At 37.3% G+C, this 13,278-nt stretch overlaps 2 protein-coding genes across 2 annotated transcripts in view; both read right to left on the bottom strand.

The window, feature by feature from the left end:
- LOC115228461 overlaps nt 1-8,431 on the bottom strand; it is a gene marked incomplete at its 3' end in the record, with an annotated part of 37,334 nt that extends 28,903 nt beyond the window's left edge. Inside the window, exons 1-4 of the mRNA XM_029799040.2 lie at nt 8,267-8,431; nt 4,975-5,096; nt 3,326-3,560; nt 1,637-1,720 (exon numbers count right to left, since the gene is read on the bottom strand). The remainder of the gene's footprint in view (nt 1-1,636; nt 1,721-3,325; nt 3,561-4,974; nt 5,097-8,266) is intronic.
- On the bottom strand, nt 8,295-11,348 carry LOC115228462 (matrilin-3-like). The gene is made up of 2 exons (XM_029799041.2): nt 11,037-11,348; nt 8,295-8,823 (listed from the first exon to the last, which is right to left on the bottom strand). Exons 1-2 carry the CDS (start codon nt 11,215-11,217, stop codon nt 8,429-8,431), a joined length of 576 nt encoding a protein of 191 aa, XP_029654901.2. The 5' UTR covers nt 11,218-11,348; the 3' UTR covers nt 8,295-8,428.
- Between the last annotated feature and the right edge of the window lie 1,930 nt (nt 11,349-13,278).

Below are 13,278 nucleotides of genomic sequence, written 5' to 3' on the forward strand. Positions count from 1 at the left end.
CACTTGACAACCGATGCTGGTGTGTTTACATCCCCGTAACCTAGCGGTTCGGCAAAAGTGACCGATAGAATGAGTACTATGCTTAGAAAGAATAAATCCTGGAGGGCGATTTGTTTGACTAAAGGCAGTGCTCCAGCATGGTCGCACTCAGGTGTACGCTACAAATGTATTTTTTATAATTGCTTATCTTTATATATAAAACTAAAGTTGTGTGTCTGTCTGTCTCCTACGATTTAGATTCCTAACTACTCCCACGTATTGCGGTGCAGTGTAACCAAAACCGGGTATCTTATAGTCGTGATTTATATCGTGCCCTTCTGGGTATTAGCGCACGTCTACGATGAGTCTATGATTTAAAAAAAATTTACCATCATTTTTTCCCATTTTTTAAATGCATTTTTTGCTATTATATAAGGGATGTAACTCTCTAAAAATGTATTATTAAATCTCAGAATGTAAAAAGCTACAGTAACACCCCCCTTTGTGGTTAGCCATATTGAGATGGCTATTATACTTTACATCTCTAAAAATGCTTATATAGTTATTTCCCTTACAAACCCGTGCAACGCCGGGCGATACTGCTAGTCTTTATATATAAAAGTCAAGTTGTGTGTCTGTCTCCTACGATTTAGATTCCTAACTACTCCCACATTTTGCGGTGCAGTGCAACCAAAAGCGGGTTTCTTATAGTCGTGATTCATATCGAGCCCTTCTGGGTATTAGCGCGCGTCTACGATGAGTCTATGATTTTAAAAAAATTTACCATAATTTTTTTCCATTTTAATGCATTTTTTGCTATTATATAAGGGAAGTAACTCCCTAAAAATGTATTATTAAATCTCAGAACGTAAAAAGCTACAGTAACACCCCTCCTTTGTGGTTAGCCATATTGAGATGGCTATTATACTTTACATCTCTAAAAATGCTTATATAGTTATTTCCCTTACAAACCCGTGCAACGCCGGGCGATACTGCTAGTCTTTATATATAAAAGTCAAGTTGTGTGTCTGTCTCCTACGATTTAGATTCCTAACTACTCCCACATTTTGCGGTGCAGTGTAACCAAAAGCGGGTATCTTATAGTCGTGATTCATATCGAGCCCTTCTGGGTATTAGCGCGCGTCTACGATGAGTCTATGATTTTAAAAAAATTTACCATAATATTTTCCCATTTTTTAATGCATTTTTTGCTATTATATAAGGGAAGTAACTCTCTAAAAATGTATTATTAAATCTCAGAACGTAAAAAGCTACAGTAACACCCCCCCCCCTTTGTGGTTCACCATATTGAGATGGCTATTATACTTTACATCTCTAAAAATGCTTATATAGTTATTTCCCTTACAAATCCGAGCAACGCCGGGCGATACTGCTAGTATCTTATAACTCTGCAGCTGAAGCTGTTCATATCCACCGTTCTACTAAGAAGCCCCTTTCATTTAAATGACTGTTTCCATGGTCTTTACGTCTCTTTAGTATCTTTTAATGTTACCTCATGATCCTGTCCCAAATACTATTTCTATGAACAACCAAAGGTCTGCAGGTTGTGATTTTATAAACCTTTGGATTTCGTGTACCCGTAACAACCCCTAAGGAGAAAGTGATATTTAGGTGTTAAAAACCTGTAAGTACTTACTGTCGTAACATGCATGGTCGAGTTGCTTTGCAGTACATGAGCTGTTGACATGTCTTACGACGCAAGCCGCTTCACTTCTGGGTGCTGTGGGAGAGAAAGAGAGATGTTAATTAATGTCTTGTCCAGCCCGCAAAGCTACCTAATCTACGTACTGTCTTCATGACAAGGAGGCGCAATGGCCCAGTGGTTAGGGCAGCGGACTCGCGGTCGTAGGATCGCGGTTTCGATTCCCAGACCGGGCGTTGTGAGTGTTTATTGAGCGAAACACCTAAAAGCTCCACGAGGCTCCGGCAAGGGATGGTGGTGATTCCTGCTGTACTCTTTCACCACAACTTTCTCTCACTCTTACTTCCTGTTTCTGTTGTACCTGTATTTCAAAGGGCCGGCCTTGTCACTCTCTGTGTCACGCTGAATATCCCCGAGAACTACGTTAAGGGTACATGTGTCTGTGGAGTGCTCAGCCACTTACACGTTAATTTCACGAGCAGGCTGTTCCGTTGATCGGATCAACCGGAACCCTCGTCGTCGTAACCGATGGAGTGCTTCCACTTCATGACAAATTTAATAAAAAAAAAAAGTAGTGGTGATGTTGGTCGTGCTGATGGGAGTGCTGGTTATAGTAGTGGTACTACTAGCGTTGGGGGTATATAGTGGTGCCGAGGCTATAGAAAGAAGAGTATTGGCAGTGGAGGGGGTCGAACTTCCCAACCGAACCTTGAAATTTTGTTTAGTGAATAAATCCAGAGGGAAGGGTTCGACTAGAGGCAAAAAGAACAATAGGGAAATTATGGAGTGGATAATGATAACATGGAAAATACCTTAGGAATGAGAACCCTGGTTCGAAATTTCCCCAAGACACCTGATGAAGGCTGGATGGCATATCAGCCGAAACGTTGTGTTAACAACAAACAAGATGAGGACAAATATCCGTTGAATGTAAATAATGTACTTAATTCCTCATCTCTTAAATATAGAACAGAAATATTATATATGGAGTGGCTGTGTGGTAAGTGGCTTGTTTACCAACCACATGGTTCCGGGTTCAGTCCCACTGCGTGGCACCTTGGGCAAGTGTTTTCTAATATAGCCTCAGGCCGACCAAAGCCTTGTGAGTGGATTTGGTAGACGGAAACTGAAAGAAGCCCGTCGTATATATGTATATATGTGTATGTGTGTGTATGTTTGTGTGTCTGTGTTTGTTCCATCCAACATCGCTAGACAACCCGATGCTGGTGTGTTTACGTCCCCGTAACTTAGCGGTTCGGCAAAAGAGACCGATAGAATAAGTACTAGGCTTACAAAGAATAAGTCCTGGGGTCGATTTTCTCGACTAAAGGTGGTGCTCCAGCATGGCCGCAGTCAAATGACTGAAACAAATAAAAGAATAAAAGAGAGAGGGAGTAAAGAGTATATATATATATATATATATATATAGAGAGAGAGAGAGAGAGAGAGAGAGAGAGAGAGGGGAGAAAGATTCAAGTGGTTCTTGGTCCTCGTTAATGGTTGTGTCCTTTACCTTAAATATATTAGGAGTGTGACAGAGTGATCGTTGCCCGGATCGGGGATGAGAATGACGACAAAGCGTCTTATGTTGCCGTCGATTCTGGAACCATCAATACTCTTACTTTGAATATATAAAAGAAATAGAACAAAGTTTGAAAAAAAAACAAAAACGGAGAAGCTTACCCGTTGGTATGAAACTGATGTCATAAGAAGGATTGTCACAGGCTGAGGAATTGAGATCAAATCGTTTCTTGGAATTGACAATTAAGAAAACCTTTTGGTCCCCTGATTTTTGTAAATAATTTAATGTGCCCGGCTCATCATCAGTTGCCCAAGTCGTGAAGTCGTAGTCGGCTTCATTGGGATAACTGTTGTTAAATGAACCATACACAATAATCACACCACACTGGACCGTCACCTGGAGAAAAACAACAATAGACGTAACATACAGATACTGGATACACACATGGGGAAAACAAAAGAAGGTATTACATATACGGTATCCCTAATTTCATTTGGTTGGATAATTTAGACTAGAAGTTCAAACTTTGTCCCATAAACCCACTGACTCCTCCTATTGCATCTTCTACCGCTACTACAATATCGTCTCCTCGGGACTAGCTATTTGCATACCAGCCCCTCCAAGCAAACATCAACATTTACCCTCTTCATCACACAATCTATATCTAAACTCTACTTTTCCTGTACTAACCTATTTCTTTACTACCCTCAAGGGGCTAAACACAGAGAGGACAAACAAGGACTGACAAACGGATTAAGTCGATTATATCGACCCCAGTGCGTAACTGGTACTTAATTTATCGACCCCGAAAGGATGAAAGGCGAAGTCGACCTTGGCGGAATTTGAACTCAGAACGTAGCGGCAGACGAAATATCTATTTCTTTACTACCCACAAGGGGCTAAACACAGAAGGGACAAACAAGGACAGACAAACGGATTAAGTCGATTATATCGACCCCAGTGCGTAACTGGTACTTAATTTATCGACCCCGAAAGGATGAAAGGCGAAGTCGACCTTGGCGGAATTTGAACTCAGAACGTAACGGCAGACGAAATACTGTTAAGCATTTTGCCCGGCGTGCTAACGTTTCTCCCAGCTCGCCGCCTTTTCCTGTACTAACCACTGTACCCAATCCTTTCTCCCCACTCTCTAGAATTCCCTCCACTGCCCACATTTATCTTGCAGCCATAAATGTTTCAACTAAGCATCAATAATAAGAATGCGACCAACGAGTCCAGGAAAAGACTGAGAGGTTTATTGGGCACTGTCCCTTCTTTCTCACTCATATATAAAAATAAAAGAAACACAATTGAGTTTATATTGTTCTAGATCAGTGCTTTTCAAACTTTTTGCTGGAGCGGAACCCCAAGGAAACATTCCACTGGCTCGAGGAACCCCTGTGCAATAATTTAATAGTCTTATGCACACATATCTGCACAGGAGAATTAAAAATCACTGCCGATTTTAGCAGTTTTGTAACTTCTTGCGGAACCCCTGGACTGTACTGCGGAACCCTGGTTGAAAACCACTAATATATATATATATATATATATATATTATATAATATATATATATCTATATTATATAATCAATGCTTTTCAAACTTTTGCTGGAGCGGAATCCCAAGGAAACATTCCACTGGCTCGAGGAACCCCTGTGCAATAATTTAATAGCCTTATGCACACATATCTGCACAGGAGAATTAAAAATTACTGCCGATTTTAGCAGTTTTGTAACTTCTTGCGGAACCCCCAGACTGTACTGGCGGAACCCTGGTTGAAAACCACTGTTCTAGAATATTCTCCTTACCAGAACTGTTGTACCTAAATCGGACTTCGTAGTGTTGGTGAGCTCCAGGGCTTGTTCTTTTGTCTCGTTACCTTTCGGAATGGTGTTGTTTGGTAACTGATTTCCTTGGACGCGGACCGCAGCTGGAAGTAGAAAATGACGGTTAGGAAGGCACAACATAGCAGTCAAAAACTTAGGGATTATATTATACTAGACATACATAGTATACATTCATGCGTATACATTCATTTATATACAGGCATAAGTTCCTACACTCATATAGAAATATTGTTTACATTATTCACAATTGACGGATATTTGCCCTCATCTTGTTTGTTGTTAACACAACGTTTCGGCTGATATACCCTCCAGCCTTCATCAGGTGTCTTGGGGGAAATTTCAAACCTGTGAATTAAACCCCTCATATTCTATATATATATATATATATAGAATATGAGGGGTTTGACACTTGATGAAGGCTGGAGGGTATTTTATACCCTGTGGCTGTGTGGTAAGTAGCTTGCTAACCAACCACATGGTTCCGGGTTCAGTCCCACTGCGTGGCATCTTGGGCAAGTGTCTTCTGCTATAGCCCCGGGCTGACCAATGCCTTGCGAGTGGATTTGGTAGACGGAAACTGAAAGAAGCCTGTTGTATATATATGTTATATATATATGTGAGTATGTGTCTGTATTTGTGTGTTTGTGTTTGTCCCCCTAGCATTGCTTGACAACCGATGCTGGTGTGTTTACGTCCCCGTCACTTAGCGATTCGGCAAAAGAGACCGGTAGAATAAGTACTGGGCTTACAAAAGAATATGTCCCGGGGTCGATTTGCTCGACTAAAGGCGGTGCTCCAGCATGGCCGCAGTCAAATGACTGAAACAAGTAAAAGAGTAAAAAGAGAGTGTATATATATATATATGTGTGTGTGTGTGTGTGTTGTATACGTTTTTATTATATTTTAACTTTTCTATTATATATAATTTTCTAGATGGTATAATTTAATTGTTTATTTTCGACTTGATAATTTATATATATATAATTTTATATATATATATATATATAATTTTATATTATATATATATATAATTTTATATATATATATATGTATATATTTATCCATCTACTTAGTTTCAGTCATTTGACTGAGGCCATGCTGGAGCACCGGTTTTAGTCGAACAAACCGACCCCAGGACTTACTCTGTTGTAAGCCTAGTACTTATCCTATCGGTATCTTTTGCCGAACCGCTAGGTTAAGGGGATGGAATACACCATCATTTATTGCCAAGCGATGGTGGGGGGACAAACAGACACACAGACACACAGACATATATATATATATATATATATATATATATATATATATATATATATATATATATATATATATGAATACGTATGTATCAAACAGTGAGAGTTTGTGCTTAACACTGTATTGATGGGAAAGTTTCATGTTAGGTAGTTATGTTAGTATCTCAACAAATTTTCAAGTCGATCACATGGGAATTTGTAGTTTGTCTCTATTTGGATTAAAGCACGAAAAAAACTCGGGCTTCAACGATATATATTATATATATACATACATACAACACATACATACATACATATTGATATATATATATATATATATATATATATATATATATATATAAAATTAAGGGTAGAAATTGATATTAATCAATTAAAACCAGTAGCCTAGCATATTTAAAAAAATGCGAAGATTACAAATATTTTTACATAAAAAATTAAAGGATTGACCACTAAAAGCGGACAGTCTATATGCTAGATATAGACGTCAAAATCGCTATTTTCCACGAAGAATATGTTCGTGGAAAATAGCGATTTTGACGTCTATATCTAGCATATAGACTGTCCGCTTTTAGTGGTCAGTCCTTTAAATTTTATATAATATTATATATATATATAATATTATATATATAAACGATCTATGTACTTGTAATATTTTTCTGTATTTACCTCCAAACCTTCGTGGACTGTCTGGAGTAAACATTATCTGAGAGAATTTTCTTTAAGTTGTAGAAATGCTAAGAAAATTTTTTTTGGCTATTTCTACTAAGTTCAGTATGTGGCAAAGTAATTTATTTTACTAAGCCCTAATTATATAATGTAAAATTTTGAATTCGCCTTAAATGGTCCTTTTACATACTGAACACTTGGTGAAATTGATTAATTAATTAATTTTACCCTCAATTGTTGATATATATATATATATATATATATATATATATATATATATAAATATATATCTATCTCATCTATATATACACACATACACCCACCGACACCTATATGTATATGTACGAGGGCTGTATGGAAGGTTTTGAGCCTTGAAGTCTTGTGCCATCGTCAGGAATCTTGTACCACTTTTTGTGCGAAAAAAATCATAGAACTATACTCGCATACAATGACATGCTCAAACACCTTAATATATACTCTTTTACTCTTTTACTCTTTTACTTGTTTCAGTCATTTGACTGCGGCCATGCTGGAGCACCGCCTTTAGTCGAGCAAATCGACCCCGGGACTTATTCTTTGTAAGCCCAGTACTTATTCTATCGGTCTCCTTTTGCCGAACCGCTAAGTGACGGGGGACGTAAACACACCAGCATCGGGTTGTCAAGCAATGCTAGGGGGACAAACACAGACACACAAACACACACACACACACATATATATATATATATATATATACGACAGGCTTCTTTCAGTTTCCGTCTACCAAATCGACTCACGAGGCATTGGTCGGCCCGGGGCTATAGCAGAAGACACTTGCCCAAGATGACACGCAGTGGGACTGAACCCGGAACCATGTGGTTGGTTAGCAAGCTACTTACCACACAGCCACTCCTGCGCCTATATGTATGTATATATATGTATGTATGTATGTACGTATGTATGTATGTATGTATGTATGTATGTATGTATGTATGTATGTATGTATGATTGTATATATATATATATATATATATATATATATATATATATATATATATATACATGTATACGACAAGCTTCTTTCAGTTTCCGTCTACCAAATCCACTCACAAGGCTTTGGTCGGCCCGAGGCTATAGTAGAAGACACTTGCCCAAGATGCCACGCAGTGGGACTGAACCCGGGACCATGTGGTTGGTTAGCAAGCTACTTACCACACAGCCACTCCTGCGCCTATTACATCTTATTAAACTTTCTTTCAGTGCAGCAGCATCCGTTGCTCTGCAACAACATCATTCACAAGAGCAACAAAAACAACAACAACAACAACAGCAGTAGTATTCTATGACAGACTTACCTTTACAAGATCCGGATTTAATTTCCCCCACAATAAAACCAATCGCATCATAATCTTTCAAGACGATGAAATGTGTACAACTGGGTTCACTTGCTGCTGCAGTTAACTCAGACACTTTTGGATTGACAACTCCAATTGTAAATATAGTGACGCCGTCATCTTTCAGTTTTTAGCTGCCGCTACTGTTTTCGTTTCACTATTTGACTTTCCATCTGTGACCAAAACTAAAACTTTTGCAGCAACAGATTTTCTTGTATTTGTAAAGACACTTGTACGTGCTAAGTCAAGAGCCGTGTCCGTCTGTGTACCACCACCATCGTAACCTATAGCGTTAATAGCACTTTTTACTGCAGCTTTCGTACTGTGAGTGTCTAATCCAAATATTACGAGAGGACTGGATGAAAATCTAATCACAGCTACACGTGTTTCCATTAGGCTAATATCTAGATTATCCACAATATTAATCAAAAATGTTTTTGTCTTCTTAAAGTTGTCAGATCCAACGCTTCCTGACGAGTCAATCAGGAAAACAAGGTCGATCTGGGCACTGGCGCAATCTGAAAAGATATTTAAAACAAACATATGCTTATAAGTCAGTTAATATCAAATTCTTGACAAGTTGATGTGTTTCCTAAATGTTTATCATAACACACCGTAAGAGAAGCTTGCGACAGCTTTAGAATTCCACTCACATTTGCGCATGGAATCGATGCCACACTTAAAACAATGTAAACACATTCATATATACACACACGTGTATATATAAGGCGGTGAGCTGGCAGAATCGTTAGCACGCCGGGCGAAATGCTTAGCGGTATTTCTTCTGCCGCTACGTTCTGAGTTCAAATTCCGCCGAGTTCGACTTTGCCTTTCATCCTTTCGTGGTCGATAAATTAAGTACCAGTTACGCACTGGGGCCGATGTAATCAACTTAATCCCTTTGTCTGTCCTTGTTTGTCTCCTTCTATGTTTAGCCCCTTGTGGGTAGTAAATAAATGGGTATTTCTTCTGCCGCTACGTTCTGAGTTCAAATTCCGCCGATGTCGACTTTGCCTTTCATCCTTTTGGGGTCGATTAAAAAAGTACCAGTTTCGCACTGGGGCCGATGTAATCAACTTAATCCCTTTGTCTGTCCTTGTTTGTCCCCTCTGTGTTTAGCCCCTTGTGCGTAGTAAAGAAATAGGTATTTCGTCTGTCGTTACGTTCTGAGTTCAAATTCCGCCGAGGTCGACTTTGCCTTTCATCCTTTCGGGGTCGATTAAATAAGTACCAGTTTCGCACTGGGGTCGATATAATCGACTTAATCCGTTTGTCTGTCCTTGTTTGTCCCCTTCTATGTTTAGCCCCTTGTGGGTAGTAAAGTAATACATATATACACACACGTTGTAAAAAAAAAAGCAACACGGTGATATTTGAGTTCAATTCCTGCCAACGTAGCCAACAATTTTACGATGTGAAAGACTGAAAATACCAAAGAAGACCAAATAATAGCTACTTCTTAGTCTGTATAGTCGCCATTTTGGCAACACTTTAACCCGTCGTTAAACAGTATCAGACACACTCTTATGGAATTGCCCTTCAACGCCTGGGTTCTCACATGTCAAATACCTAGCATAGAATATATAAACACAGAATATATAAATATAGAATATCTAAACACAGACGCACCATTCTAAACACAGTTCTAAACAATTCTAAACACAGACGCACAAACACACACACACACACACACACACACACACACACACACATATATATATATATATATATATATATTATACATATATACGACAGGCTTCTTTCAGTTTCCGTCTACCAAATCCACTCACAAGGCATTGGTCGGCCCGGGGCAATAGCAGAAGACACTTACCCAAGATGCCACGCAGTGGGACTGAACCCGGAACCATGTGGTTGGTAAGCAAGCTACTTACCACACAGCCACTCCTGCGCCTATATATGTATGTATGTGTGTATGTAGGTATATATACACATGGTGGGACTTCTCTGTTTCCGTCGACTCAAAGCTTTTGTTAAAAACATTTACCCAAATTATCGTGCGGCCTGATCGAAAGCCTGCTAATAGTCTTCAGGTTCTCACATGACAAATATCTTTATATATAAAAGTGAAGTTGTGTGTCTGTCTCCTACGATTTAGATTCCTAACTACTCCCACAGTTTGCGGTGCAGTGTAACCAAAAGCAGGTATCTTATAGTCGTGATTCATATCGAGCCCTTCTGGGTATTAGCGCGCGTCTACGATAATTCTACGATTAAAAAAAATTTACCATAATTTTTTCCCATTTTTAATGCATTGTTTTGCTATTATATAAGGGAAGTAACTCTCTAAAAATAAGTGAAGTTGTGTGTCTGTCTCCTACGATTTAGATTCCTTACTACTCCCACAGTTTGCGGTGCAGTGTAACCAAAAGCAGGTATCTTATAGTCGTGATTCATATCGAGCCCTTCTGGGTATTAGCGCGCGTCTACGATAAGTCTACGATTTAAAAAAAAATTTACCATTAATTTTTCCCATTTTTAATGCATTTTTTTGCTATTATATAATGGAAGTAACTCTCTAAAAATGTATTATTAAATCTCAGAACGTAAAAAGCTACAGTAACACCCCACCCTTTGTAGTTAGCCATATCGAGATGGCTATTATATTTTACATCTCTAAAAATGCTTATATAGTTATTTCCCTTACAAACCCGAGCAACGCCAGGCGATACTGCTAGTCTAGCATAGAATTCTAAACAATATCTCTACTTACCATTCTTCTGTTCTAGTTTATCTGCAGATTCTATGAAGCTTTTTTCAGAGCCATTTGGGTTGATATACTGGACCCAGTAAGTTGCTTGCTCTTTTTTGCTGATAGGGACTGTTTCTTTTAAGGTTAAGATGAACAAGCTCATTATCAAACCAGAATGTAGGGGTTTTGCTAGGTTGGACATTGTTACGGTCCATACATCAGCATTGAACTCAGTTTGGACTTTACTGCAATAGGTTTTCAATGTACCATTGCAAGCTTCTTGGACCGTTGTCAATTGGGTGTTGTTTACCTAGAAAAATAAAAGCCAAAAGATTTTTTATTAGTCAAACAGTGAAGGGCTTAGATAGTCTTGTCACTAGACTAGCTAGAAATAGAGAGCAAATCTTATTCATTTATCCCCTACTATAAAAAGGGACGATCGGTTTTCCTTTTGGATCTTTTCGGTTTGAATGGCAGTTTTTTCTAGCGGTGTCATATGAAATTGTCACCCATAATTATGACCCTATTATCGATCTGTTGCATTTCAATCTGTTTTAGGGTTAAGGTTAGTTAGGGTTAGGTTTAAGGTTAGGAATGGGGGGAAAGGTATCTTTTTTTCTTCACAAATATAAATAAACCCAATCTGTTTCTTAAACGAGGGACATATTCATACAGCACAGGATGTTTTCACCTCAATAGACGTCATTGATTGGTTGAAATTGCAGAAATTGAAGAAAAAAAACAACAAATATCTTACAAAAATATAGAATTTTCTCAATAAAGCCAAGAGAAAAAGATGTCTTATAAATACATTCTACCAGTATACGAAGTTTAAAAGTGTTTAGTTATGTGGAGATTATTTTAAAAAACTGCCGTTTTCACCTGAACAGACGTCATTGATTGGTTGAAATTGCAGAAATTGAAGAAAAAAAACAACAAATATCTTACAAACCATAGAATTTTCTCAATAAAGCCAAGAGAAAAAGATGTCTTATAAATACATTCTACCATTATACGAAGTTTAAAAGTGTTTAGTTATGTGGAGATTATTTTAAAAAACTGCCGTTTTCACCTGAATGGACGTCATTGATTGGTTGAAATTGCAGAAACTGAAGAAAAAAACAACAAATATCTTACAAACTATAGAATTTTCTCAATAAAGCCAAGAGAAAAAGATGTCTTATAAATATATTCTACCATTATACGAAGTTTAAAAGTGTTTAGTTATGTGGAGATTATTTTAAAAAACTGTCATTTTCACATGAATAGACGTCATTGATTGGTTGAAATTGCAGAAATTGAAGAAAAAGCAAAACAAATATCTTACAACTATAGAATTTTCTAATAGAACAATAAAGCCAAGAGAAAAATATGTTTTATAAATACATTCTACCAGTATACGAAGTTTAAAAGTGTTTAGTTACGTGGAAATTATTTTTAAAAAACTGCCGTTTTCACCTGAATAGACGTCATTGATTGGTTGAAATTGCAGAAATTGAAGAAAAAGCAACAACAAATATCTTACAAACTATAGAATTTTCTCAATAAAGCCAAGAGAAAAATATGTTTTATAAATACATTCCCCAGTATACGAAGTTTAAAAGTGTTTAGTTACGTGGAAATTATTTTTAAAAAACTGCCGTTTTCACCTGAATAGACGTCATTGATTGGTTGAAATTGCAGAAATTGAAGAAAAAGCAACAACAAATATCTTACAAACTATAGAATTTTCTCAATAAAGCCAAGAGAAAAATATGTTTTATAAATACATTCTACCAGTATACGAAGTTTAAAAGTGTTTAGTTACGTGGAAATTATTTTTAAAAAACTGCCGTTTTCACCTGAATAGACGTCATTGATTGGTTGAAATTGCAGAAATTGAAGAAAAAGCAACAACAAATATCTTACAAACTATAGAATTTTCTCAATAAAGCCAAGAGAAAAATATGTTTTATAAATACATTCTACCAGTATACGAAGTTTAAAAGTGTTTAGTTACGTGGAAATTATTTTTAAAAAACTGCCGTTTTCACCTGAATAGACGTCATTGATTGGTTGAAATTGCAGAAATTGAAGAAAAAGCAACAACAAATATCTTACAAACTATAGAATTTTCTCAATAAAGCCAAGAGAAAAATATGTTTTATAAATACATTCTACCAGTATACGAAGTTTAAAAGTGTTTAGTTACGTGGAAATTATTTTTAAAAAACTGCCGTTTTCACCTGAATAGACGTCATTGATTGGTTGAAATTGCAGAAAT

This window comes from Octopus sinensis, unplaced genomic scaffold (genome assembly GCF_006345805.1).
Source record: "Octopus sinensis unplaced genomic scaffold, ASM634580v1 Contig10576, whole genome shotgun sequence".
In the NCBI taxonomy this organism is placed as follows: Eukaryota; Metazoa; Mollusca; class Cephalopoda; order Octopoda; family Octopodidae; genus Octopus; species Octopus sinensis.

What these genes read in the sequence shown, in the direction of transcription:
- LOC115228462 (XM_029799041.2), bottom strand. Translation starts at nt 11,217, where the DNA reads ATGTCCAACCTAGCAAAACCCCTACATTCTGGTTTGATAATGAGCTTG. An exon ending in TAAACTAGAACAGAAGAATG is followed by an intron (nt 8,824 to 11,036) that starts GTAAGTAGAGAT and finishes ATATCTTTTCAG; the next exon opens with ATTGCGCCAGTGCCCAGATC.